Here is a 27,780-nt window from a genome sequence, read left to right as displayed (position 1 = left end):
TAGTGTTTTTTGTGTCACTGAGTAACAGCTGTGGTATAGGATGCAGACGTCTTAAAGTGCCTAAGCAACAGGTGAAACATTACCAATGGAATTTCATGTGATCGCAAACAGGATGTGAAAGTTGCAATCTCAAGAAGATGACCAATTATCACTAACATTGCCCATAGACTAGGTAGATTGCCGTTGCCCACAATGGATGGATGTTTGTATTCCTGTAGTTTAGCTGGTATTACAAATACTGCATGAAATGTTGATGGGCAGATTGGCAGTATGAGTACTTGGTCGATGCCTTGTCTATTTGCTTTGGTTTTGGAACTAATGCATAATTAGTTCAACTGCTATGAAAGATTTTTTATTTTTAGCATGATCATCTTTTTTTTTAGTACAGTCTGGTTCAAAATAACCAACCTTTGATTATTTGCTTTCTATTTGTGGATGGGTCAAAGTATTCAGGGGGCAGGCCTTAACTCGCTGTTGAATATATATACATGGCTCCAAACAATGTGAGTGATTCTTCTATCGCTGAATAGCAATGTAAATTGGGTGGCCTTATCTCAACAATTCTTAACCTAATATACTTTACTCAATAAATTTGTTGAAAGGAGCTGAAACCATACACTTCCTCTACTCCTGAAATGAGTAGTAAGCCTGATAACAGTATTAACGTTACTCAGTCAGTCCTGGGAAGAGTAATGTTTTTGAGCATTAGCTTTTAATCATTGTATTTTTTTGAATGATCTAAAGAATTTAGTAAAATTACAGGGTTCAGAGGTCGGCACAAGATTACTAGAAAAGTCTTAATTGAAACAACTATTTTAAATTGGATCAGGGGGAGGCGCTGGGGGAACTGAACGAGAGAAGTTGACTGAGGTGACGTCTCTCTTCGGGGCCATTTCAGAAAAAGTATCTTCTTAATTCTTAAGAAGTTTATGTGTAACTCAAAGGGTCAATAAATCAGTTGCAGTCTCTAGCATAAATACAATCCTGACAATTGTGTTATTACAAGTTGTGATAAGTGATTCAGCCTATAAACTAGATGCTACTAATTTAAACCTAGTCACTTATTGTCAAGATTTCACACGTAACGAAAAAATAAAAAAAGTAACCAAGATTTATCTTATGATACTTTTGTGATAGGCCCCAAGGTTACAAGATTTCTCCTAACACACGGCCATTCGTTCATAGATTGAGCACCTCTATTCCCTTCTTGGCCTTCAACAGAATGTTGTAACAAGTCATCGTGGGAAGCTGGCCCAGCAGGAGTGCAAACAGCCCCTCATTTCAGTGGAGGCTAGCTGGCCAGCTATCTAAATTAATATCTACCATATGGGCTCAATTGAATTAAGGTCAAGTGACATGACAAGGTGACCAGTGTGAGCCGGCTGAATTCACTTTAGTGCTCATGACAGAGAAATTTAGCCACAGTGGACGCCTTCCGCTTGATGATTAAGAGTATTAAAGTGTTTATGCTGAAAATTAACAAATGAAAATGTAGCATGTCATCATGCTTTTGTTTAGTTATAACAGTGTTTGTTTTTTTGTCAATTAGGAGGACAAAGTGCAATGACATTACATTTAGGACATTTAGCAGACGCTTTTATCCAATGCTACTCACAATTAGTATCCAACTTTTTTGAGCTTCAGAGCAATAATGCTCCATGCTGTACTCTGTCTCCTTCCTCTTCCTCATTCCTCCATTCATAGACTTGGAACGTCCGGTAGTCTAAAGTTAAACGACCCCACTGGACCTTTTGGTAACAGCCTCAGCAACCATAAAAACTCTTAATGTTTTTGTCCAATTGCATGACAGAAGTACGTAAAATAATTATTTAATTATTTAATTACTCAAGATAACAGCATTCAGCTGGATTCCCCTTGCTGTCAGGAGCAAAAGGAGCTCATGATTAACCACGGTTAATATGCAATGTATGAAGGTGTCCTCTAGTCTAGGGGCCTGTTGTCTAAGAGTCTTGCGCTTAAGTTTAGGGTTAAAGTTGAAATTGCCCTACATCTGTGACTTGCATTTTACTGCTGTGTTCTTATGCGTCCACGTGTTGACCTTTAAACTCTCAGTGACCCTTCAATTAACCTCAAGCGCTGAAAGGGTCGATTCTGCACGCCATCTCTGTCTCTTTCCCCCCATCTCATCTCTTTTATGGAGGACTGCTACACATTACAAAATGATGGTCAGTATTGGTCATTACAGTGTTCCTCATAACAAAACATTGGTAATTTTAAAGTATTTGTCATTACATATTAGGGCTCATTACAGAGTATTGGTCGTTAACCAGTATTGGTCATAAATTCAAACTATCTGATGCGTACGCGCGTACACACACACACACACACACACACACACACACACACACACACACACACACAAATGAATACAAGCGATGAATACAATGAGTCAAATGAAATACAAGCTTCTGGACATACAAGCACCTCTTAAATTGCAAGTGTCAATCCGATTGCATGTCCTCCATTAATCAACTTCCAATCGTCAACTTTTTTCAAATAACACAGGAAGGAACTCATCTTTCGGTCATTGTTAAGGCTGATATCAACATGCGAGTCAATGGGACACATGAAGGATTTCTATCCGACCAAGGACAAACATGACCCTAAAAACAGGAAAAATCTATTCGGAATGCATTCAATGTGAATGTTGTTGCACCCTTCAGTGTGAAAGGCACTTTGGTGAAATGTAATTGTCCTTGACTGGCAATTAGGCAAACTAACCCATAAGCGTAGGCTACTTAATAAGGCTTTGTCTCTGTTTTTTTGAAGTGTCACAGGGTAGATTTCGTTGACGTTGATGCCTTAGGGCAAAATGCACGTAAATCCAGCTTCGATTTATTAAGCCATTGTCTTCCTTCTTTCAGTTATCTATCTCAAACTGTTTAAATCAATCATTGTGTTAATTCAGTCACAGGTGTGCCTAAGCTGAGTCATTGGTCAAGTAAGAAAAAAATCCTCCGTCCGTTTTTTATTACTACAACTCACCACTGAAATGGAAGGACCAGATCATGCAGCCAGTCTCGTCTCTTCCCGGGGTTTCCCATGTGAGAACACCATCCATTTCATCCAAAAAGATGGGAGTTGTGGTCAAGGGTTGGGTATGAGTGTGTTGGTTTTAGGTCTGGTTTGTGTTAATGGAATCTCCCTAACATGCACTAGCAGAAAACCACTCCATACATTTTCACCGAGGGACGGATAGTGATGCTAAGTACTTTCCAATCATTGAGTTTGACTCATGTCCGTGGTGGTCGTTGGGACGACTGTGAAAAGGTCTGCTGCAGTCTACAACTATCCTAACTATCCAACAAAAATCCTAAAATCAATATAATTCGGATTTTACATGTGATAGGGCTATCCGACACAAGTAATATTGCTGGAAAAATACGGCGGTAGCAAATTAGGAAATATCCCCGTCACAGATGAAAGTCCAGACAGTTTTCCAATTCATTTTTCAGACTGCTGTGGCGCGGTGGCTAAATACTGTACAGACCAGCCAATCCCATGAGATTAGGTCATTAAGGCTCTGTGAACTGGAGACCCTTCTGTGCCACTGGCTCACACGTAAGCCTATAGACGGCGGAAGGTGTTCAGATACATAGTTAAAGGAATCCATTGGGCTTTGAAGTCTAGCCAGAGGTGCACAGGTCCACCGCCGTGTAGCACGCGTGGGACGCAGACTGCATGGGCCCTCTTCTCCAGTCAAATTAAGCTCATCACAGAAGTGCTATTCTACGGGATCGAGTCAGAATGTGCCAAACAAGGTCAGAAACTAAACTAGTTGGAATATTGATTTGGGTTAGGCCAAAGTCACCATCAAGTCGTACGGTTAATGACGCATTGTTGATGTCGAAGTGGAATGGGGATTTGGGGACCTATCCAGCGCATTGTGGTTTCTCCCAGCGCTGCCAACTACTAAAGGGGAGGAGAGGACAGCCCAGTCACGACAAGGAGTGTTCCCCAGGCACTGGAGTTAAGAGCGCTCTGAGAAAACTCAATGGACTCTCCTTACTTCAACTATTCGTTTTTTGAAACAGCAGTTCCTAAGGCCGAAAGGCTAGAATTATTATACCTCTACCTCTCTAATAGCATGCACTTCACCTCTAAACGGGAATAATCTACTTCATGTGTAGAACGGAGGGCTCTAGTTGTGTTTCCGTGCAGTGGAGGGGCTGTCTCTGCGGGCCGCGTGTGTGCGCGCCTTGGATGGAGTCCTGAAGACCCGGATCTACTCTGAGGTAGGCTACAGGTGCGCATAGGATGCACGGATCAACCGTATACTTCCAGCTAATTGAGAAACGTATGTAAACGTATCTTCTTTAATTTTTTTGACGTTGCATTATATTTTGCGTGTAATCATTGTGTCTATTGAAAGAAGGCATTCTTTAGCCAAAGCGTCCTTAAACAGAGTCCAATTCCTAGGCAGCCTAAATATATCAAATGATCCCGCCAACTACTTTGCCATGTCGTCCTTTTATTTGATCTCGTTTCTCATTGAAATCTCCAGAAGTGAGGCTACCATCCAAACAGTGAAACACCCATTTTACACGGATACTGCACGTCTTTATATCTGTATTATGTGTCTTCATTGCGGCAGAATGCATGGGTTTGCCTACTGAAGTACCTGCCAAAACGGCATGACTTCGCCTTGGGAAAGTGAAACAAATTCGCCATTTTATCAAAACACGTCAATGAGGATTTTTTTTTTAACTGAGCAGTATACCATCTATTAGACCTGGGTATGTATGTGATGAGATGGACACATCCCATTCACGGTTCACTGACATCAGGGTGCAGTAGGGGTTATGTCTGGGGGCTTTGCGGCTGTTTCTACATTGGCCACTGGCCAGGCATGTCTACAACAGCGGAAGGTGTGGTAATTGGCCAGGAAACTTGTTTAACCGTTTATGGAGGTGTTATGTGATCCGATACAATTGCTATGAAAAAAAAACACAAATTTACATAATTTGTAGTTGTAAAGAGAAAAGGGGAAGTAAGTTGATCGTTGATTGTCTTGATGGTTTTGGGCATTTCGTTCAGTGAAATGGTGTAGGCCTAACCCTAACCAAAAACCCTAACCCTAACCAAAAACAAACTACCTTAAATTCTCACTTACTAAGGGTGGTAACTTATTGAAATAATACTACATCAATAAATTGAAAACCGTACATGTAAATAACTTTAATGAAATGAATTAAGAAACTAATGTATACAATTAAACTCAAGTTCAAATCGGTTGATAATCGGATGATCTCAATTATGTTTGTAGTAAGATTTCTTGTTTAAGCCTTGTCCAGCCTTGTTTTCTTTCAACAGACCTCTGCTGTCTGGGGGACAGGGGTGATGGGGCAGCAGTTGGTGGGATTTAATTAACATGTTGTATTCCTTCACACTACTATGGTAGAAATGAGTGTAGCTGCGTAAAGGTTCAGTTTTTTTCCATGAAAATGGTTTGGCTTTGTTGCTCATCTGTGAAAGGAAACTTACCGTTGTCTTGTTAGCCATTCCAAAACCCGTAAGGTACATATTGCTCAGATGAACGATAACGAGCAGAACAATTATTTACACCCTTTGATGCTTTATGATCTTAACAGGGCTCTACAATAAACCCAATTCATTTGGCACGCAAAATCATATTCTTATTATGTAATATTGGTTATGGGGTCTTACTCTGACTTCTGTGTCTAAACCAGCCTAAAAGCATGCTTGGTCTCTGAAAGAAATAACATCTATTTAAAGAATTAATAAAAGTTAGTTTTCATTGGTATGAGGGAACTAGTTTTCCTATTCTGAAATAGTTTGGTGCACTAAAGTTTAAGAGCTCAATAAAGTGCTGCCACGGGCCGTGGCTGCCTTGTTTCCAACCACACTAGTGAGATAAGGGCTGATTATGGTTCCACGTTCTCGCAATGCGGTCCACGCAGGCGCTTCAACTTAGTAGTGAACCTTTATGGTTTTTTGCGTCGGGTTTACGTGGCGCTATGCATGTCCGTGGTAAAGAGAGAACAAATAGTTGGTCTTTGTCTGTGTGTGCATGCTATTAGTTTACAATTGATCTGCTACTTTCATTATGGTATGGTATGGATTCTAGCAACTTGAAAGCTGAATACGACTCAGGCCACTAGTTGGTCATTGTTTTCCATTCTGGTCATTACATTCGAAGTCTATGATGACCGAATACAAAGCGTCTCAACTTTTTACAGATTACTAGCGAGTGCCTTAGATTTTTTACATACAAAGCGTATCGCCGGAAATGATGTAGTTAGCGGACCAATCACAGCCCTCCTTGCGGCTGCCTCGCCTCGACGCAAGGTCAACATTTTTGGGAGGTGCACGTCAGGCCCTTGCGGTGGGCGCAAGGAGGGTCCGCAAGGACGGAATGGGTCCCTCACCCCCTTGCGTTGCGTCAACGTGGAACCATAAAGAGCCCTTTAGTCATAAACACCTTTTAAAAGTATAGGCTAGTATAATACTCCTTCTTACAGTAACACCATGATTGTGGCTTTTTCCTGCTTGAAATTTGAATGCCACAATTGACAAGCCATATGATGAATCGAAATCCAGCGAGTAATTCAAAACAGATCTCCTTTTGGAGGAGATATGTAGAATAATTTTTCCCGATATAACAAAACCCTGCTTGATGGATTTACCTGGTTCATTTTCATCTGGGAAAATAGTTTATCCTAGAATATTCAAAGATGAATTACTGCCAACAACCTCAAAATACTAACAAATCCAACATGGATGTATTACCTTGTGTGTTTGTATGTGTAACATTTGACGTAACTAGTTGTGATTGATTTTCTTTGTCTTATAATTGTCTTTTTTGCACTTGACCTTTACTTTCATTATCTTCACGTTTTTCTCCCCCCTCCCCCCTCCATCGTGAGAGATTCTCATAGTTTCCCCTGTTGGCAATGATATAGCCGTAATGATAACTGAAGCTAAAACGCAGAGTTACGTATGTAACTCCGGTTCTATGAATCCTGGATGACCGCCAGAGGCGGTGCATTAAGCACTGGATTTATCCGTCTCGCGCATGCGCAGTTCGAGTACCTATACCAACAAGGTCACATGTGACCCTCGTGACATCGGATTGGCTATATAGCCCGGTGTCGACAGAGGATCTGTTCCCAGAATCTTCTCGCAAACCACGAGACTTCTGAGTGACCTGTAACTCTGGCGGTCATCCAGGATTCATAGAACCGGAGTTACATACGTAACTCTGCGTTCTATTTCATCCTTACTGACTGCCAGAGGCGGTGCATTAAGCACTGGATGGCCAATACCAACAACGTCACGAAGAATCAAAGCGCTCACCCTACTGACCAGAGACAGCAGAGCTTGGCCTCAGGACCACGCCCATTGGATGGGGAGTGGCAACGTTGACCCGGTAGAACCTGGAGAATGTGCTAGGCGACGCCCATGACGCCGCGGCACAGATGGTCCCCAGGGGTACCCCTCTCAGGGCAGCCCATGATGTTGAGACGCTCCTGGTTGAGTGACACCTCACCCTGGATGGCGGGGGGCGGCCACTGGCCCCGTAGGCGTGCGTTATGGTCTCCACAATCCAGTGGGACAGCCTCTGCTTTGTTAAAGCACGACCCCTGTTAGGGCCACCATGGCAAACAAAAAGCTGCTCCGACTGGCGAATACCGGCGGTAGCAGAAATATAAGCCCTAAGGGCCCGCACCGGGCACAGCAGCTCGGACCCACCCTCCCCAGAAGGGGGGTCAAAGCGTGCTAACTGGATGGGCTGGTTAAGGTGATTGCGTGGCAGCACCTTTGGCAGGAACGCAACATTCGGCCATAGAGTGACACCCGAGCCATCAGAGTTCCACCTCAGGCATGTATCACTCACTGATAGGGCATGCAGCTCCCCGACCCGCTTGGCAGAGGTTATGGCGAGTAAAAAGGCAGCCTTCATTGACAGCCACTTCAACCCCCCTTGACCCAAAGGCTCGAAGGGAGGCGATGACAAGGCTTCCAGCACCAGCGGCAGGTCCCATGCTGGAGACCTCATGGCTGTAGGGGGACGCAGCCTCAAAGCCCCTCTAAGAAAGAGGGACACTAATCTGTGGCACCCTACCGTGGCGCTGTCAACCCTATCATGTAGGGAGGAGATGGCAGCGACATAGACCCTCAAGGTAGAGTGCGAGCGGCCACTATCCAGGAGGGACTGCAGAAATTCCAGCACCGTGGTCACAGCGCAATGCACTGGATCCACGGCCCTAGCCGCACACCAGTTGGAGAACAGCTTCCACTTGTTTGCGTACTGCAACCTGGTCGACGGTGCCCTGGCACTCATAACAGTACCCCTGACAGCCGCAGTGCACTCCCTCAGCAGTGGGTCGGGCCCTGCAGTGGCCAAGCCCAGAGCTGTAGGTGAGAGGGGTCGGGATGCCAGATCTGACCCCCCAGCTGGGACAGGAGATCCCTCCTGTCGGGGAGGCGCCATGGCGAGCTGCAGCAGAGCCTGAGCAGCAGTGGATACCAGAGCCTCCCCGGCCAAAAGGGGGCCACCAAAGGGCTGGACGCTTCTGCCCAGGAGAACCAGAGGGGGCAATGCGCCGACTCCTCCGAGGCAAAGAGGTCCACCTCTGCCCTGCCGAAGAGGCCCCACATTGACTCCACCACCTCGGGGTGAAGCCGCCATTCCCCCGGTGGAAGCTTCCGTCGGGAGAGGAAGTCTGCCGCCCGATTCTGGGCCCCCGGCAAATAGACTGCCCGTAGGCTGGCCAGACGGGGAGAAGCCCAAGTCCACAGGCTCTGGGATACCCGGAGAAGCCGTGCCGACCTGGTGCCCCCCTGGTGGTTCACCTGGGAAACCGTGGCCATGTTGTCCGACCGGACCAGGACATGCCGGCCCGTGAAATGGGGCAGAAAGCTGGCTAGTGCCAGCTGCACAGCCCGGAGTTCCAGCACATTGATGTGTTGTGCCACGTCCCGGCCAGACCTCCGTCCCTGCGCAGTCCTGCCCTGCCACACTGCGCCCCATCCCGAGAGGCAGGCGTCGGTTGTCACCAACTCCCGGCGTGCCGGAATTGCGCCCATGGGCATGCCTGCCTCCAGATACGCTCTCTTTCTCCATGGAGCCAGAGAGACAAGACACTGCAGGGTCACCTTGACCCTCCTCTGCCTGTGCCACTTGGCATCTAGGTGCAGGCTGTTCAGCCACATTTGGAGTGGGCGCAGGGACAGTAAGCCCAGAGGCACCACAGCTGAAGCAGCTGCCAGCTTGCCCAAAAGCTGAAGAAACGGAATAAAAAGCAGGCTCCTGCCGGCTCTGAAGAGGGGAAGGAGGCGGAGGATGTCGTTCACCCGTCGAGGTGAAAGGTAGGCCTTCATGGCGACAGAGTCCAGGACCAACCCCAGATAGGTAACCCATTGGGAAGGGTCCAGGCAACTCTTTGATTGGTTCACCGTCAAGCCCAGCCGGGCGACGTGCGACAGCAGGCGGGCCGTGTCCTGGGCCACCTGGGACCTGGAGGGCGCACAGACCAGCCAGTCGTCCAGATACGGCAGGACCTTCATGCCCTGCGTCTGCAGGGGTGCGAGGGCTGCCGCCACAACCCTGGTGAAAACCCTCGGGGAGAGGGAAAGCCCGAAGGGAAGTACCCTGAATTGGTAATGCCTGCCCCGATAGGCAAACCTCAGGAACCGCCTGTGGTGTGGCGCAACCGGCACATGAAAATAGGCGTCCTTCAGGTCTATGGTCGTAAACCACTCCCCCCTGGCAACTACCCTCAGGGTGTCCGCCGAGGTGAGCATGTGGAATGGTAAAACTTTTAAAAACGTGTTCAGGCCCCTTAGGTCTAGAATGGGCCTGAATCCGCCGTCTTTCTTGGTTACCAGAAAGTACGCCGAGTAGAACCCTGTTGTAACTGAGCGTCCACTGGCTCGATCGCACCCTTGGCCAGGAGGGCGGATAGCTCCTGGGCCAGAGCTGCGGCCTTCGTCGGGTCGCGGACGACTGTCATCCTGACCCGGCCGAAGGCCTGGGGCCAGCGTCGGAACTGTAATTCGTACCCCCGGGTTAAGGTGGAAACCACCCAGGGGTCTATAGTACAGGCAGCCCAGTAACTGATCTGCTGCTGGGAAAAACAGCCGACGACCGGCCCCGTGGTCCTAGCGCCTGGCCCCCCGGCCTCTATCGGCTCTGGAGGGGTACCGGTGAGGCTCCGCGGCCCGAGGCTGCCCGGGCGATGGGCGGGCGGGGGCGCGAAAGCTATCAGCGGGCTGCTGGGCGGGCCGCCGAGACCTGCGTAGGCCCTCATCTCGCGCTGGGTAAGAGCGTGGTGGCTGGTAGCGGCCCCGGGGGCAGCCGGGGGGGCTCTAGGCCTGCCAGGAGCGGACACACTCCTGTGAAGACCCGACAGCTGCAGGTTGGTTTGCCTAGCTTGGGCAGCTCGCTCCAGCGTCTCCAGGGCAGCTGACCCAAACAGCTCCCCCGGTACCACTGGCACGGCTCTGAGGGCCTTCCTGCATGCCTCCGTCAGGGGCGACTGAGCCAACCAAACCTGGCGGCGAGTCTGGACCAGGGTGGACATAACACGCCCCAATTCCCTGGACATGAGGGCAAAGGCCTGTAGGGACGCATCGCTCAGGTCCTGCGTAGACGGCTCAACTGCAGCTTGTTGCAGCGAGGTCGAGAGCGCCAGCATTAGGTGGGAGAGGGAATTGCCAATCCGCCCCATACGCGCTGCTGCGTCATAGGCCTTCGAGAGCAGGTCATCTGTGACCCTGCACTGGGGCCGAGGACACCTGGCATCCGGCCGCAAGGCCTGATCGGGGGTTAAAATGAGGGAGGCAATGGCGGGCTCAACGGGTGGCATGCGACCCAACCCATACTGCGCTGGATCCCGCATGGCAGCCAAGGCCCGAGCACTGGAAGAAGGACGGGGGAGAGCCTTGGCATCCTTCCAGCAGACCTGCAGCTCCTTTAAATACTCCTCCGAAGGAGGGACAGAGAAAGGGGCTGTGGCAGGGCTGCGCCTGAAAAAGGCGCTAGGCTGAGCCAAGCCTAGGAGCCTGAGGAGCATCAAGCCCCAGGCGAGCCAGGGCCGTACGGATGACGGCCCCGATGGGGTTACCCTCTGTGCTGTGCCCAGAGCTCTGAGCAGAGGAGCGGGAGGCCTCCCCAAAAGCGTTTGAGGCTTCCTCCCCCGTGACACCCTCACTGAAGAGGTTAGCCGATGCCGCCAGCGACAGGACATCGTCCGTGCCCGGCACATCCCCCAAGGAAGGGTCAGGCCGGATGTCAGCCACCGCGCCACCTGCCCCAGGTTGCAGGGTCAGGAGGAGTTCCAGTATCCTCACCATGTCGGACGACAAGCGATCCACCTTGGATGCTAGCTCGTCCCTAGCCCTTTTCCTGGGGGGAGGCCCTGCTCTACCCCGACGCCAAGAACGGCCGGGCTGAGCTGGAGGAAGTGGCGCCATTGATGGAAGGTCGACGGCTGCCGGATGTTCCACCGCTGCGAACCTAGCCAGCCTGAGTGCCAAGGGCATGGAGCCGCAGTTCATACAGGCCCTCTCGGTAAGGCCCTCCCTCAAATGCTCGAAGCCGAGGCAAGAGGGGCAGCGATCATGGCCATCGTCAGGCTCAAGGAGGGCCACACAGGCGCCACACACATGAGCCATCAGCAGAACACTGGGAGAGGGAGCACTGCCTTCACCAGTGAGCTACTAACTCAAGAAAAGCCAAGAAAGTGTTACCGGGAGAGGACGCGAGAGCGCAGTCTTCACCAGCAAGTGACTGAAAATAATTACACACTCAAATATACAGCAGTGTTCTCGGGAGAGGACGCGAGAGCGCTGCCTTTACCTGTAAGTGACTGAAAAGAAACACACAAGTGTTACAGGGAGAGGGCGCGAGAGCGCTGCCTTCACCGGTAAGTGACTGAAAAGTAAACCCCAACAGTGTTACAGGGAGAGGGCGCGAGAGCGCTGCCTTCACCGGTAAGTGACCGAAAGAAATACGCAACAGTGTTACAGGGAGAGGACGCGAGAACGCTGACTTCACCGGTAAGTGACTGACCGGAATAATTTTTTCTTTTTTTAAACAAAAGTGTTACCAAACAAATTTGGTAACCCAGAACACAGCCGAGCTGTTTCTATCAGGGAGCTATCAAGTAGCAGCTACAAGCGCTGGAAGGGAGCGAACTGTACAATGTAGCCAGTAGTGAAAATAATCCCAGCAGTGTTGCCGGGAGAGGACGCGAGAGCGCTGCCTTCACCGGTAAGTGACTGAACGATTATATATAGATATATATTCTTCTAACAAAAGTGTTACTAACAAAACTTGGAAGCTTCTACTCAAAGGAAGCCTTTCAGCGCTGTACAGACAAACAGCCCCTGGAGGACGAGTTCACCCGTTGCTCCGACCCTTGGTCGCGAGGCTGCACACACGCTATCCGCAAGCGGTACTACTACATGCGTCTTTGCGAGAAGATGAAAGGAACAGATCCTCTGTCGACACCGGGCTATATAGCCAATCCGGTGTCACGAGGGTCACATGTGACCTTGTTGGTATAGGTACTCGAACTGCGCATGCGCGAGACGGATAAATCCAGTGCTTAATGCACCGCCTCTGGCGGTCAGTAAGGATGAAATAGAACTCAAGACACTAGATGCTGCTAATGGGATAACAACATATTGCAGGTTTAGGGAGTTCATGAAGTACTTCCGCACTTTTTGGGAGGTGGGCTTGGTTATGCGCTTGGTTATGTGTTTGCTGCTCCTTAGGGGACACCACTTAAGATGACTATCACTCACTGAAAATGATCTTTTCCCTCTGCAGGAAGCATCAAGTATCAAGGGAACAGTGAGCAGTGAAGCTAGTCTACAGCGTGTCGCTTGCGCCATGCCAGTCATGGTGAAGAATGCAGTGAAGTTGTGAAGGACCCAGGAAGTGTGAGGAGTTGCTGAGCGAGCCCCCCCGTGTACATGCTGTTCTGAGTGCCAGTGTCCTGCGGAACAGAACGTCAGAGCCCAGGCGATGGTCCAGCTGTCTGTCTTAACCTGCCTATTTGGAGGCCTCTTGGGTAAGTGTGTGTGTGTGTGTGTGTGTGTGTGTGTGTGTGTGTGTGTGTGTGTGTGTGTGTGTGTGTGTGTGTGTGTGTGTGTGTGTGTGTGTGTGTGTGTGTGTGTGTGTGTGTGTGCATGCATGCTTGGTGGTAAAAATAAAGAAGAACCCTTTTAACTACAAATTAAAAATAAGTCATCATCACATTTGGTGGTTCACTGAGACTCTCGGACAGTGAGCTATATATGATGATTGATATCAAAATATATTTATATATGAGCAGTATTCTTTCAGTACATTAAAAAATAAATATTTTCACAAATAAATCTACATTCTTTGCAAAGAAAAAATTAATTTAGCATGATTTATGACCTACCATGACCTTAAGGACCTACATTACATGTGCACCTTATCATAACATCAAGTATTGTCTCTCTAGACATTGTCCTTTGGCTAGTCACTTTATTCTGTCACTGGAATGAGGAGAGGGTTGAAAACATCAACCTGACGATCATCTTGCTCCAATGTTTCAGTTTTTGTGCGCAATCAAAGGTATCATGCAGAATCGCACACACACACACAAATAAATTAATACCAAATTACCTATTTGGTATTATGCTGTTATAAGCAGACCTTTTACGCTTTAGTGTAGGATTATTTTTATAAATAATGGTTATATATTTCAGGATTGTAGTTAAGATGTGGAGTATAATTGTACAATTGCAAATAGAATACAGAAGTCACTGATCCTCAGCCCTATATGTTTTATGTGGCGTATAGTATATTTTCCACTACAATTGCTTATGTTTGTTTAAAACAGGCTTTGTTATGTAAGCATTTTCATCAAAGGTTCTGTTTCCAAGGCTTCGATGGTCAGCATGCTTTTCATTTGACTTCGTAAAACATACAGTGTATAAACATATATTATATTTCATTGGGAATGAATGTCATTGGCAGCCCTTCATGTGTGGTTATATTCAGATTGATTTGCAGAAATGGTCTATTTGCTTTGCTAGTGATTATGTGACCAAACGTCAGAGCCTCTCAACACTCAGGAGGCCAGGGTTGAATTATATATATCCTAAACATTGTTGTAGAATTTAGGCTGGTCAATTGCAAACACTGTGATTAATGTTAACGAAATGATTATCCATTTGGATTGCCTTGCGTTTGTTACTTGTTGAACTGAAGGTGAAAGTGTTACCTGTAAAACTATCACTATCGCACGTTTTTTGTCCCACTTCTGCACCGCGAGAACCTGCAACATGATCAGTTGTCTCCCTACACACAGAATTTGTGCTTGAGGAAGGTAGAGCAGAGATGGCGCCCTCATGGGACTTTTGGCTCGACAGCTTCTGATGATTTGTCCAGGAATGGCAGACCACATACAAAGAGTGATCACAGTTCACTCTGTCGCGTGCTGTGAAGCAGTTTGTAATAGGATGTTCTTTGGCCGATGGAAATAAGCGAAGACTAAACTGTGAATGTGTTAAGCATAACATAATTTTCATGTGATTCTGTTCCTCTCAAACTCTTTGTGATTTGTAATTTGAGAAATTATTTTTCAAATTAATTCATAGATTTTCAGAAGATACAGCTGTGCCTTCCATCTATGTTATAGATGGAAGTTAGAGATGGAGTAGATGGAAGTTAGAGATGGAAGTTATGCACACCCATGTTATAGAAGTGGGCAGATGTTCCTCTGCATCGCAACAAACGTTGGCCCGGGGGCAAGAGGCCTATTTAGAAAAACACAAAACAAGACATTTATTGAAATTGCAGCAAAACTTGTACCAACTGAAACATGGTTAGGTTGCAAGTTCACAAGAGCTATCTCATAGTTCAGGTAACACAGTTTAAAATGAACTAGTTCATGTTCATAGTTCACAATTTAGAATTTTTAACTAAGTTCAGTCCCAGAAAATGATCTGTTCATGTTGATTTCTTATTATTTTCTTCTATTCTATTATTTTCAGTAGAACCTCCTCCTACTCATCCATCCCCAGCCCCCCACATTGATTGCCCCCTACCCAAGCGAAATTATTTAGGGTTAGAAATTATATACTACTGTAGAATCAAGATTACTTTTGAAAGCCAAGACAGTTTGACTGGGTTGGAGGAACTTCGCGGCTGTTGGCTCAGGGCTTACCCTTCTTGTGATGATCGTCATTAAGCGGCAATATTTCCCCAGACTGGTCGGATTCTTCAGTTCGATATGTCTTTTTAAATTCGTTGCCAATATGGCTGAGTTTCGACTTGTTTGCCCAGACCCGGAACTGGGAGGCACAATTTGCATATAAACAAGTGTATTTTACCGTTCAAATCTGTACTCGTTTGTTCATAAAACTCTTTTGAATATTCATATGCACTATTGGGTAACAGTGGGTGAGCGTCGTTCACTATCGCCAGTGTGCACGACGCTCCCATTCAGTAGCTGCAAATGGGAACCTTCAGTTCACCGAGAGTTCATTTAAGCTTGTGTAAACAAGGCTGCTATCCCCTCTGGGCATTGATTGTATCATTATTTACAAGGGATTCAGTACCGTGCAGTAGTATCGGTCCGTCGGAAGCAGACCGTGTGTGTGTGTGTGTGTGTGTGTGTGTGTGTGTGTGTGTGTGTGTGTGTGTGTGTGTGTGTGTGTGTGTGTGTGTGTGTGTGTGTGTGTGTGTGTGTGTGTGTGTGTGTTCTCTGCTCAATACCAGCGAGGTTACACACGAAGAGGTGTGTCAGTACACAAGCATTTTAATATTGCACAGCCAAAGTAGCAGGGAGAAAAGGTAAAAGAAAAAAGAGGTTAAAAAAAGCAAAGCAGTGTTTAAAGCATCTGTGGTTGATAATGGGGACAAAGAAGTGAAAAGTTATTACTTTATAAGAGAAAAGGATATGCAGTGTTGTATAGTAGCGAAGTAGAAATACTTTGTTACTGTAGTTAAGTAGTTTTTTTGGATATTTGTACTTTACTTTACTACTTATATTTCTCTACTTTTACTTTTACTTCGCTACATTTTGCGAAGAAAACTGATACTTTTACTCCGCTACATTTCCCTTGAAACCTTCGTTACTCGTTACAAAATCAACTCATCTTTAGAAAAAAAAAAAAGAATCATGAGAGATATGAGAATAACGTCGGGGACTGTGGTAGAACACAGCCTGCGAGCCTGTTTGGCGAATCAGCTGTCCCAGCGCACGTTCGCAAAGCCCCCTTGCTTAGTTACTGTTGCTACGTCGATCAAAACTCCTACGACTGTCAACACACAAATGCATGGCTAGGACGAGGGCAAGGGCTATCAAAATTCTACTATTTGTATCAGGCTGGTTTGTACACGCAGTATTACAACACTATCTTATACACTTCAATACGCTGTATATGTGCCATTTTTGCTACAAAGCTAATTTAAATACCCTTTTTGGGCAGGGACTTAAGTTTTCCGAAAATCCGCGATCCTGGATGACACCAAAATCAATATTAAGTAACGTGTACCAGCGCTTGCGGGATAATAGGTCGGGCTACGATATCTGTCAGTGTCAGTGATTTTTTTTGGAGTAACTCCGCGACAGCATCCAGATCATGGCAAAATGGACTGCAATATGCAGTGGAAGGATGCTTTCAAAAAAGATCAACAACGAAGGGGAAACAACAATAATCGAAGCAAAATCATACAGGTCTCAATCAAAAAATTTGAAACTTCACGACCTCAAAATAAATACCACCAGCACAACATTTTAAACTAGTAAGGTTCTTTCACCGCTGGGTAATATTTGTATATAATATTTCAAGCTAGCTAATAACCTATAAAGATTATTTATTCTTATTCCATCTCTGGCGAGGTATCTATCTAGCCAGTTAGTGCTAAGGCATGATTGGACGAGGGCAGTTATAGGGAGGAGTTTCGATAACGGTTACTTGTACTTTTACTTTCAGTACTTAAGTACATTTAATATCAGAAAAGTACTTTTGATACTTAAGTACAGTAAAGATCAGATACTTTAATACTTTTACTTAAGTACTATTCTAAAAGGTGACTTTTACTTTTACTTAAGTAATTTTCCAGTAAGGTATCTGTACTTTTACTTAAGTATGGCTTTTGAGTACTTTATACACCACTGAGGATATGTATATATATTAGATAATAGCCAGTACTCATTTATAGAAATATATATATTATATCTATTTTCAAATGATCATTTAATGAGATCAGCCTCTTTCACAAGAGAGCCCATCACAGCAGCAGCACACACCCCATGACTGCATAACACACCACGTCCAAAGAAGAAGAATGGCGTCATATCAAATCAGTCACTGGTAACTAGCATCCTCTGGGTTTCCCATTAAAACAGGTTTATTGGAAAGGGGCAGCGCGTCCGGGAAAGAGGCAGCTCATAGCGGAGGGCTGTGACCTCAAATATTTAGGTGGGCTATAGAGGAGCAAAGGGTCAACTTCAAAGAGGTTCTCACGGTCTGGACGGCTCTCTGCTTATCAATTTACATGTCTGAGTCTGATTTGCAGTACAGAGTTGACTCCGAAAGGGCGGAAGTTGGGGAGGCTTATTTGATTAATTTACATGGTATAGAAGCTTATTTGTTTTATATGGTGTATAGTTCATATTTTTGTTGACCATTTATTATGGTTGTTTAAACCAAGCTTTGTTATATTAGCATTTACATCAAATAATCCTTTTTCACGTAGTATTATTTTACTTTGTAAAACATGTCTTTCCTAGCCCTTAATTTGGGCGTAGATTCAGATTGATTTGCTGAAATGGTCTATTTATTTTGAATATGTGACCCAACGTCAGAGCCCTTCAAGACAGATTAGGGTTGAATATATATTACTTAAACAATATTTTTCCATTTAGGCTACGTTAATAAAACACCTTTCATGTTAGCTTATGAAGGGTGTGTGTGTGTGTGTGTGTGTGTGTGTGTGTGTGTGTGTGTGTGTGTGTGTGTGTGTGTGTGTGTGTGTGTGTGTGTGTGTGTGTGTGTGTGTGTGTGTGTGTGTGTGTGTGTGTGTGTGCGCGCGCGCTTCAGGATGATAATCCAGGATGGGTTGATGCATTATGTTACAAAGTTAGCATGTGATGGGTTGATTAACCATTTATGTATTACTTGCACTTTATATTCATAGTGCATTCTATGGACCCTCAGAGCTATATGCACTTTAAAAACGGACTGGATATTTTTAACTTTGTTGACCAGCTGCTATCTGCTATCTGTGTCTTATGTATTATTATTATTATTATTCTTATAGCGCTGCTTTAACAATAACGTTTTATTGATTGCACTACTGGTTAGATGCTAAACTGCATTTCGTTGTACTGGTTGTCCTTACTTGTGCAATGACAATAAAGTTGAATCTAATCTAATCTAATCTAAATGTGCAAGTTTCCACTGCTGACTCGATTATTAACAATGATAACAATTATTAACAATGAACTATCCTAATAACACATCAATAAAGAATTAGCTATTACTTATTTTAGGATTAAAAATGCATTGCTTGGTTCGTTTTCCCTTTTATTTCTTGCATGTTAACATTTGTAAGATGTGTCAATTCAACACAGATCCAGATCAAGAAACATAATTTACAACAGACGTGTAGAGAAGAAAGATAATTTACGTTATTTTTTCCTAATTGTGGACCAACTGAGAACGCATATCCCAGACGTTGATGGTTCAACTATGAGACACAATGTCCCAAAAGACTGAACCAAACCACAACACATTTTCAACACACAGTGATTCAATAGTGGTTACAGATTAAACTGAGGTCCTAAGCCTCCCATTCATATCCGCTGGGGAAATCTAAACCAGAGTAAATGGGTGTTCATTGACGTTGCGATGCGTAAGTGCCATATTTAAGGAAACGCTTTGAGAGGTGATGAATCTGTGGCCTGCTGTTAACAAGCATCCTCCACACCGACATTCTGTCCTGCAGCTTTTGCCTTAACCTAAGGGTAGCTAGCTGGCTAAACCATGATCAACCAACACCTGTGGTGTAATGAGTTACGGGTTTGTTTCCCACGGCCCAAAGATCCAAAGATTCTTTCCCAACATACCTCAGCCTGCACATGCTCTTGAGCATTATGACGAACTCCAACCACTCAGTGGAAAGCTGCTTTTGATTTGTATGCTAAAAGTTCCGGATAAATGTGAAAATTGTGTCCTTAAAGGAATGCACGTAATGAATGAACTTGAATGGCGAAGCACAAGTAGCGGTGTCATATTGCCCCTTGGAGCGAGGGATTAGTTGAGGATTTGGCGTGTGTTTGCAACTGGTTGACGGGGGTCTGGTTCATCTTGTTTTTATCATCCATCCTCTTGTTTGAGATACAGTTTCTCCCCCAAAGTCGTTTTTATCCGGGACATAAATCTTACCACAACATGTGCATGATGTAAAAGATTGTGTACTTCTGACGGCGACACTGAGACAAAAGTCAAAAGTTGACATCCAACAATAATGCTTTTTTTGGCTAATCTATTTATCTGAAAAGCGAACGCAATGCGTAGCCCAATTTTATTTCTGTCATTCCTGTGTTTGTGTGTGTGTGTGCGAGCGTGCCTGAATGTATGCATGTGTGCGTCTTCACGTTGTGCTTTTAGTGATGTTTTTGGTAACGCTCCGCTAACAATGTGGCTAATGGAGTAGTGACTGTCCCTCTCTTCCAGGCCTATTACTGCTGGTACCGGTGCTCCTGGCCCCCACGCCCCCTGGAATGTGCACGGCCCTGAGAACCATCAACAGCAACCTCAGCCAGAGGCGGAAATACATGGTGATTAAATAGCAGCACGATAAATGTAGTGTTTCATTTTGTGAGAATTAACATGGATTGTATCTGTGTATTGTATTATTAGGTGGGCATATTCCTTTACATATGTGATACCCTTTTTTAAACAAATAATGCAACCCCTCAGCTAAGTGAATGCTCATATGTACCACAGGATTGAGAGTGCAGGGTCAACTAGTAGAAAGACATCATCATCAATCATGGGCTGGGGGGCAGTGCAGGCAGGTGTGAAAGCCAATGGAGCCCTTTATTCAGCTTATCAAGTCCAACAGTTCCACTCCTAATCCAAAATGTGTTCAATGTCTCCACACCCCCCATCCCCTCTTTTCCACTGCAGCAGCATAACTTCCCCATCAACTACACCATCAGGGTTCACTACGAGGAGGTCTTCAAGCCCTCCAACATCAGCAGGCTGGTAAGGATGACTCCCCGTATCTTTGATATCCCTCCGCTCTCTCCGTCTGTCTCTCTGGGGAATCCCATAAACCTGCCTGTAGGGGGGGATTTGGATTTGTGCACCATCTCTTTGAACACCTTCCTCACCCTGTGTCTCTTTTCCCCTCCCCCTTCAGAAGTTAAAAATCAACAACTTGGAGATGTTTGCTCTCCAGAGGTTGTGGTTTCATGTCAATCACGGCATCCTGAAAAAGGTAAGGAAACCCAAATAGAAAAGATTTAAAGTCGAATCCTCAGCATTAGCAGTTCAGTAGTTAACTCCCATGCATAGTGTTTTACTTTGACCCCCCAAAAAATGTCCTATCTAATGTAATGCGATGGCCAACCGAAGCCTCACGGCTCTTCCCTCCTCCTTCTCCCCTCTCCTTCCCAAGATCCTGCGGGTGATCCCGGAGAGGCACCCCTCGCGGCGCTACGGCGCCGAGCTGGAGCGCCGCTTCAGGGACGCAGAGGGGCTCTTTGTTCAGTCGCACCCGTCTGAGGTAGGCGGCCGGCGGCAGCCACGCACACAGACGGCACACACGGGGTCGTGTCCCAGCGTGACAGGCCTCTCTCACAGCAGCAGGTCACAGCGTGATGTCAAACAATAATAAAGATCACAGACGCATCCATTTGCACGGTGCACCAATCATCATGTCATCAATCAATATCTGTCATCCTCACAGAAGAATAATAAACACTTGACAGCATATGAGAGGGAGAGAGAGGGAGATGTTTTTCTCAATCTGGTTTACGTGCCATCTGTTGACAGCCTGCAATGCTCTAGGGCTGTTTTTTTTTTTTCTTTATTAAATTAGGTTGGATTCATGCCTGCTGTCATCTCATTTGAGGATTGTCTGTTACTAAACTGTATATCTTACAATCCATTGGCACTTGGGACATTATTTTCTGGATTAACGTGGTATTTGTCCTCTGGGCTTGTAATACATGGGCAATGTTAACTGTGTTGATGGGACAGACCCTTGCTGCATGCCAACACTTGCTGAAATATGGTTAAGGTAGATCTGAATGGACTACTCTTAGCCTCTATCGGTGGATACCTTTTAGCCCATATTAGGGACTAAGGGCTGATCTCTGAAACACAAATAAAACCTCAAATGCTTTCCTGGGAAAACAAAGATACCATCCATTGATTAGAATGAAACCATCAACCATGCTTAAAATCCGGTAATCACAAACATCATTTCACCCATCGAATATCTATACACACATTTTTGTGAACATCAAAGGCACAGCATATTAACTGTTGGCTCACTAACATTCAAAAGTTGATGTATAGAAGGGTGATTAAGGTTGGTTGGAGGGCAGATCTTTTGTTCATCAAGAAGTCCATTAAAAACACCTAGATATTGGAAACAGTGGGATTCTTCGGAGTGTTAGATTGTGCAGACTTTGATCCATCTTGTAGAGAGGTCAAGTGGAGGGTTGGCTTGATACCATTTCTGTGCCTTTCTATTTTGAGCAGCGGTTTGTACCTGGTCTTAGATCAAAGGTTGTTTTTAATGTGTGTAATTCTAGTTCAATCGCAGAAAAAGACATTTAGCTTCCAAAAATGTAGCTTCTTAGAGCCAGGCCATTGGGATCATTGGGATTAAGAGATCAGCACAGCTTACAGGTGCTACGGGTCGTGTACGATTGTTGGTTTAAAAGATTAAAAATGTAGCTAAATTACCAACAAAATGTGAAGAAATAACAGTTTTGAAGTTATATCAAACACATTTATTTATTGTGTTGCAGAGATATTTTCTTAAGGTAGCAGCAAGCCCAGCTAGCCTTGGCTCGTGCTGTCTCGCACTGCCACGTTTTAGCTCAAGAGGCCGTTTACGTCCCTGCAGCGTCCAGTCTGCCCCCAGTCTATCTTGAGAGGATGAAGGAGCCTAGAGGGTGTATTATAACCTCCGGTCAAAAGTATGCTGGGCATGTAATGCTGGCTCTAACTTACCGGATCACATGGAGAAAAAAAACAACGCCAAACACACACTCTGTAAATAAGCTCAACGATATGTTCAGTTGAGAGTGACCGTGCCTGTCCTCGGTTATCCCAATAGGTATTTTGTTGAGGACTGATTCGACAGTTGGACTAATCTCACACATTGCACCTTTTAAGGAATTGAAATCATTAAAAACGAATAAAGCAATCATTTAATGACTGCCACATTCTTAATGATCTGCCTCACCCACAGTCAGCTATTGGCTGTACCCTTGCATGCCTTCCCGGTCACACCGGGCTCTATGAAGGTGTTTCCCTCTGGGGATGGAGCTGCTCTCGATTCAAGACAAGTATGATGGAGTGCTTTGTCAGTTGGAGAGCACTAGGTGTCACCATTGGCCCAAGGATATCCTCTTACGTTCTACTTCCCTGGCACAATAGGTTCTGTGGTGTTTTGGTCCTTTGATCCAAATGCTCTTGGTGGTCGTGTGTCACAGAGAACGCTAAGATCTGGAGGTTCTTGCTCTGGGGCATTGCTCGGGTCTTGCAACCATGCAGGCCTGCACCACTACCTAGTATAGTGTAGTCTCCTTGCTGTCTCCAAACCGACCGTCCATCCTGTCCACATATCTCATGGACCCCGATCCGAAGCTACTCCTGTACCAACAGCATGCATGGGTCAGTGTGTCAACGCAACGCTGCCAGAGCCAGTTACGTTATAGACTTCCCTCGCATGTCCCCCACACATTAGTTTTCCCCTTTTATCACCTTGATCAAAGCTTGGGAACCCTGTCTCCTATACGTGTTCATTCTCAAGGCATCCTATGTGTCTAAGTACACGTGTTTTTTGGCTGTGCCCAGGCGTTCCAGAGAGAACTCCCAGAGAAGGTGCAGGAGAAGTTGGACAGGATGACGGAACACCTGGACAGCGTCCCCGCGTCCAGCTGGCGGTTCGTCCCCCCAAAGCACCTCCTCGATAACTTCCGGCGCTCCATGCGCTGTCTCTTTGGGGAGTGCTTCTCCCAGGTTAATCCCCAGGTTGACTGTGAGTACGATGTGAACCTGTGCATGTGTGTGTGTGTGTGTCTGCTCTCTGCCCGCTGTACTGTAATCTACTGTAGTGGGTTTAAAGCTAAAGTTTACGTGTCAGTTTTTGTGTAGGATGCACAAGTTTGAGCAGGCCTAAGTTCACTTACCGACCAAAGGGGCCAGGGACGAAAAGGAATTTCTGATTCTTACACATATTATTTTATCATTATTTGAAGACTTAATTCAGCTTTCCTTATTGCAATTGTTGTTATCCCCACTGAAATTACAGTAATGATTGTGATACACAACGTTGTATTTTCATTTTTGAGAGATATTGTTATTCCTAAATACAATCTTTAGGTACATGACCTTTAGCAGCTTTTCTACAGGCAATTTAGTCCTCAAATGTAGACCTTCTTTGTGATATTTAGACTCCTGTTCAATCTCATTTTTTACTGTTAAAAATGTTTAACAGTTTGGTTGAATTTGTAACAGTCTGGAAAACACATTTTGGAAGTCCTAATGTTATTCCTAAATCATCCTGATTCTGTAGTAGATTTATTCACAGAAGATATATTAAGTACTACTACATCGAGCAAACTCAGTGAGGACTCAAGGCATCTCAAATATGAGGTGGCCCAAGGGGGAATGATTTATTTTAAGATCAATGTAAGGAGTTGCGAGTTGCAAGTCGTTGCAAGGCGAATCTTTGGTCTGAACTGGGCTTAAGAGAGTCGTGAATACATTTGAAAGGTAAACCAGTCAACCAAAGACGGCAGTCAATTATTTACATCGAATCATTTTATACCTGCACTAAACATTAGAAAGTGATGTAATATATAAACAAATGATTTCCAAAAGAAAAAGACTTCTGAAATCTTTTTTTTTGCAGTGTGTGGAAACTCTCGCTCGAAGAAAGACGGAAAAGTAACCCAGCGACAGCCACAGCCTCCACGGTGAGGCCAATGGTGGAAGCTAATCCTACCAATGGACCGATTGGGGACGAGACAAGATCTCAAAATGAAAGACAATTTTTTTGGGATATTCTACCCAAAAACTAAGGTTACGTATGTTATTTCTAAAGTTTGCCTACGTGAATACTTTCCCAAAGCTGCACTTGAAAGGAAAGGAATAGGTCATACAAGAGACAGATCCTTGATTGGACACAATAACTGTTCATGAGTAGGGAGTGCAGAATTCTGCTTGAAGCCTGGAAAGTATTTTCAGGAGAACAACTTCACTGCCAAAGAGGATTGTTTGTCGATCGTAGGAAAGATAAGAGCCAGGAGAGGTTTCAGGTTTTTTGTGATGGTCGTCTTTACACAGTCAGTATCTATCTACATACAGAATCTAGATATATATTGTTATATATACCTTCCAGTAGACACATATTTTATAATATATAATATATATATATATTATATATTATATGTGCATTGTGTACATTGTATGTACATTGTTTTCTTTGCATTCCTAGTAATAGCATGAAAGCTGTGTAGATTGGTTTGCGAACGTTACCTTATCTTACTTCAGAGAAGTTATGGTTGAAAGCAATTGGTGAATCAATTTCTATCATGGTCTGTTGCATTGTCAAATCCCCTTCCAAGATATGAAGACTATACAATTCGTTTCATGATCACCACAACAAGGAATTACTAAGGAACTACTAAGCCGACTTCCTTAGACACAATTGAATCTCTGGGATTTTCTTTATTTTTCTACAGTCAGTATGAAACAATCTAACGCCATGACCAAGGGCTCAGTTATTTTTAATTTCCATTCAGACGTGTCAGATTATTGCTATGATTTTTTTTTTTTTCTCTTAGAAAGACGGCTAAACAATAAATATTTGTCAAAAAACAAGCTTGCCAATTTTATAATCCTCACTTAAAGCTGCAGTGTGTAGAATCGAGAGACATCTAGTGGAGCTAACTTTACAGAGAGGGAATATCATTTCCATAAATTGTCAATTTGTGTATATTCCAATGAAAATAAGATTAGTTGTGTTTTCCATTAGAATGAGCCTTTTATAACTACATAGGGAGCAACTGCTAGATTATGCTAAATTCTGCACACTACACCTTTAATATACTCATCTGTTACTGCTTATCTTGGTCCACTTGTGAATTGACCGTTGTGACCATATAAAATCGGTTTGAAATTGTAGCAACCATCATATATGATTGAGTAGTTCACCCCGAGCATTTGCCATAAATAATTTGATGTAAAAAGCTTTGCTTTTCATTGCTTTGCTAGAGTGAATCCTGACTTCGACAGCCGAGCAGCCATAAACTTTGACTGAAATCTACGACTTTTCATTTCTGGAAACATAGAACTATATTGTGTATGGTCAGACTCACTTATAATAGAATACACTTTTGCCAATGAGCCGCATAGGCATGCCAATCAAAGCCAAAATGTTCATGTCATGGTGTAAAAGTAATGATATGATGTGGCTCATGCTAACAAGACATGGAAGTTCTCCAACTCATTCTGCTTCTGTTTCTGTCATTCTCAGAGAGAAAATAAATAAATAATTGTATTTATTTTACTTTATTTACTTAATTTAAATTAAAAACTGTTTGCTCCAAACATTGTTATGTTTGGTGTGAAGCCACTAAAACCAACACTTTGATGGGAAGATGAAATAAAAACTGGCTAACCAAGGCCACTTATCAGTTTGCTTTATTTTTTAACAGTATTATGTGCTTTAAAATAGCCCTGAAAACACACTACACTATAACAGCATCTACAATATCTTGTATCTATTTTATGTTTCAACATAGAATTATTAAATGGCCTTGTGAATATTTTCCCTCTTTTTTTAACCAAAGTGGTATTGAAGTTATTCAACTAAAAGTCACCCAATTTGTTTGAATGTTTATTTTTTAATTTGTCTTATAAGTCAGAACATCTTTTCTTATAAATGCAATTTTTTTGTTTTATCTTTTTAACAATGCTTAAAACGAATTTATCAGCCGCATTTGCCATTATTTCCATTAGCTCTCAACAGTTAATAACAATAACATGCCATTTAAAGGGAAAACACATAACTACTTCCGTCCGCCCGAACAGAGGATAGGAGGGTAATAGAGGGTAATAAATGTCTTTGTTACTTGCACAGTCGGAGGATTCCCCCTGATATTGTAAGCTCTAGTCTTTTCTTTATCTTTCAAATTACATAAAGCTGGAGTCCAGAAGAAGGATTGGCTACTGCTTCGATGGTGCCGACCAGTTTAGTTTCTTAAGCAATCATTTGGGCATAATCCGAGAGGTGGATGGGGAACCATTCACTGTAGGGTCTCTGTGTGACTTGCATGAACACATGACCATGCACTGTGCAACATCTGATTGGGCTGGAAGGAACAGGGAATGTGATTAAGAAGAAGTCCTTGTTGACCTGTATCTGAAGGAACTATTATGTATCTTACTAGCTTAAGCAGCTCCTGAAATGTCTTCAGCTTGTTGCTTGGTATCTAGTACGCATGAGGTATCCCATAAATGTATTATTAAGTTGTGTCTACTAGAAGGTTGGGCATATGCCATTAGTTTTAGTTAAATACAATCCAAACATTCTCACTACCTTCTGTTATTTATCAGCCCACTTGCTGTGTTTGTTTTGAGTTTGTTTGAAATGAACACTTCATCACCTCTTTGAGATTTATATTGTATGCACTAAGAAGCACATGACAGAATAAGAACATAATTGTAAAAATTGTTATTTGTTGCATTAAAGCCTTTAGTTGTACAAGCCATGTATTGACCACCCTATTCTGGATTTATTGGCTTATATTGTTTCTTTCTCTGCTAGGAATTAGGAACACAATTGCATAATGGAAATACAATGTTTTACATTATTTCAAAATGTTCACAGTTTTGTCAAATACTATCGCTGTCACTCCAGGGACAATGATACTAAAAATATATACATAAATATGCATATGATTATTCGATTCAACTTCTTGATTAATATTCACCAACCATACCAATAAAACATCTGCCTTAAAACTAGAATTGTTGTCAGGAGTAAGCCTTTGGTATACATTTTTAACATTTGTATCATTTAATGGTTCATATAGAGAATCGCTTGGTGCAACATGTTGCAGTCTAACCTTGGCCAAAGATTTTATTAGCAGGGTTTTATTCATGACAAGATGTTGAATGTGTTTATATTTAAATGTGTACGTTCTGGTGAAAGGCTTTTTTTATCAATTAAAATATGTATGTTTACCAAGTCACATGTGTCCTGTTTCTTTTTTGTTAAACGTAACTGTTTTTTTATTTCTGCAAATAAATTGCAAATATGCAGTTGCCCAGATAGGCCTTCTAACATTTAGAGTTAAGCCGATTTACTATTCTGCAATGTACAATTAGTAGAGAAAAAATGGATTTAATATATTTGACATAGAAGGGATACAGATTCATAAATGGGTTTGGTATCTATATTTACAGTAAATAGTAACCAGTAAAAAAAATACGCTTCGGTAAAAACAAAAAACGTTGTCCTTTTGCCCTGCCTACGTTTAACAA

At 44.0% G+C, this 27,780-nt stretch overlaps 1 protein-coding gene across 3 annotated transcripts; it reads left to right on the top strand.

The window, feature by feature from the left end:
• Positions 1–3,482: 3,482 nt before the first annotated feature.
• Positions 3,483–27,485, top strand: il34 (interleukin 34). Of its 3 annotated transcripts, none has more exons than XM_060061031.1 (8): positions 3,483–4,256; positions 12,821–13,064; positions 19,717–19,820; positions 20,176–20,250; positions 20,408–20,485; positions 20,666–20,773; positions 23,083–23,266; positions 24,143–27,485. In XM_060061031.1, exons 2-8 carry the CDS (start codon positions 13,019–13,021, stop codon positions 24,208–24,210), a joined length of 663 nt encoding a protein of 220 aa, XP_059917014.1. In that variant the 5' UTR covers positions 3,483–4,256; positions 12,821–13,018; the 3' UTR covers positions 24,211–27,485. The 3 variants fall into 3 exon arrangements, with proteins under 3 accessions (XP_059917014.1, XP_059917012.1, XP_059917013.1); XM_060061029.1 differs by having other exon boundaries at positions 3,513–4,256; positions 20,173–20,250; XM_060061030.1 differs by having other exon boundaries at positions 3,513–4,318; positions 20,173–20,250.
• The last annotated feature ends 295 nt before the right edge of the window (positions 27,486–27,780 follow it).

The sequence above is a fragment of the Gadus macrocephalus genome, chromosome 9, assembly GCF_031168955.1.
Source record: "Gadus macrocephalus chromosome 9, ASM3116895v1".
In the NCBI taxonomy this organism is placed as follows: Eukaryota; Metazoa; Chordata; class Actinopteri; order Gadiformes; family Gadidae; genus Gadus; species Gadus macrocephalus.
Note: the sequence above shows the minus strand (reverse complement) of the source record. Positions and strands in the feature narration are given on the sequence as shown.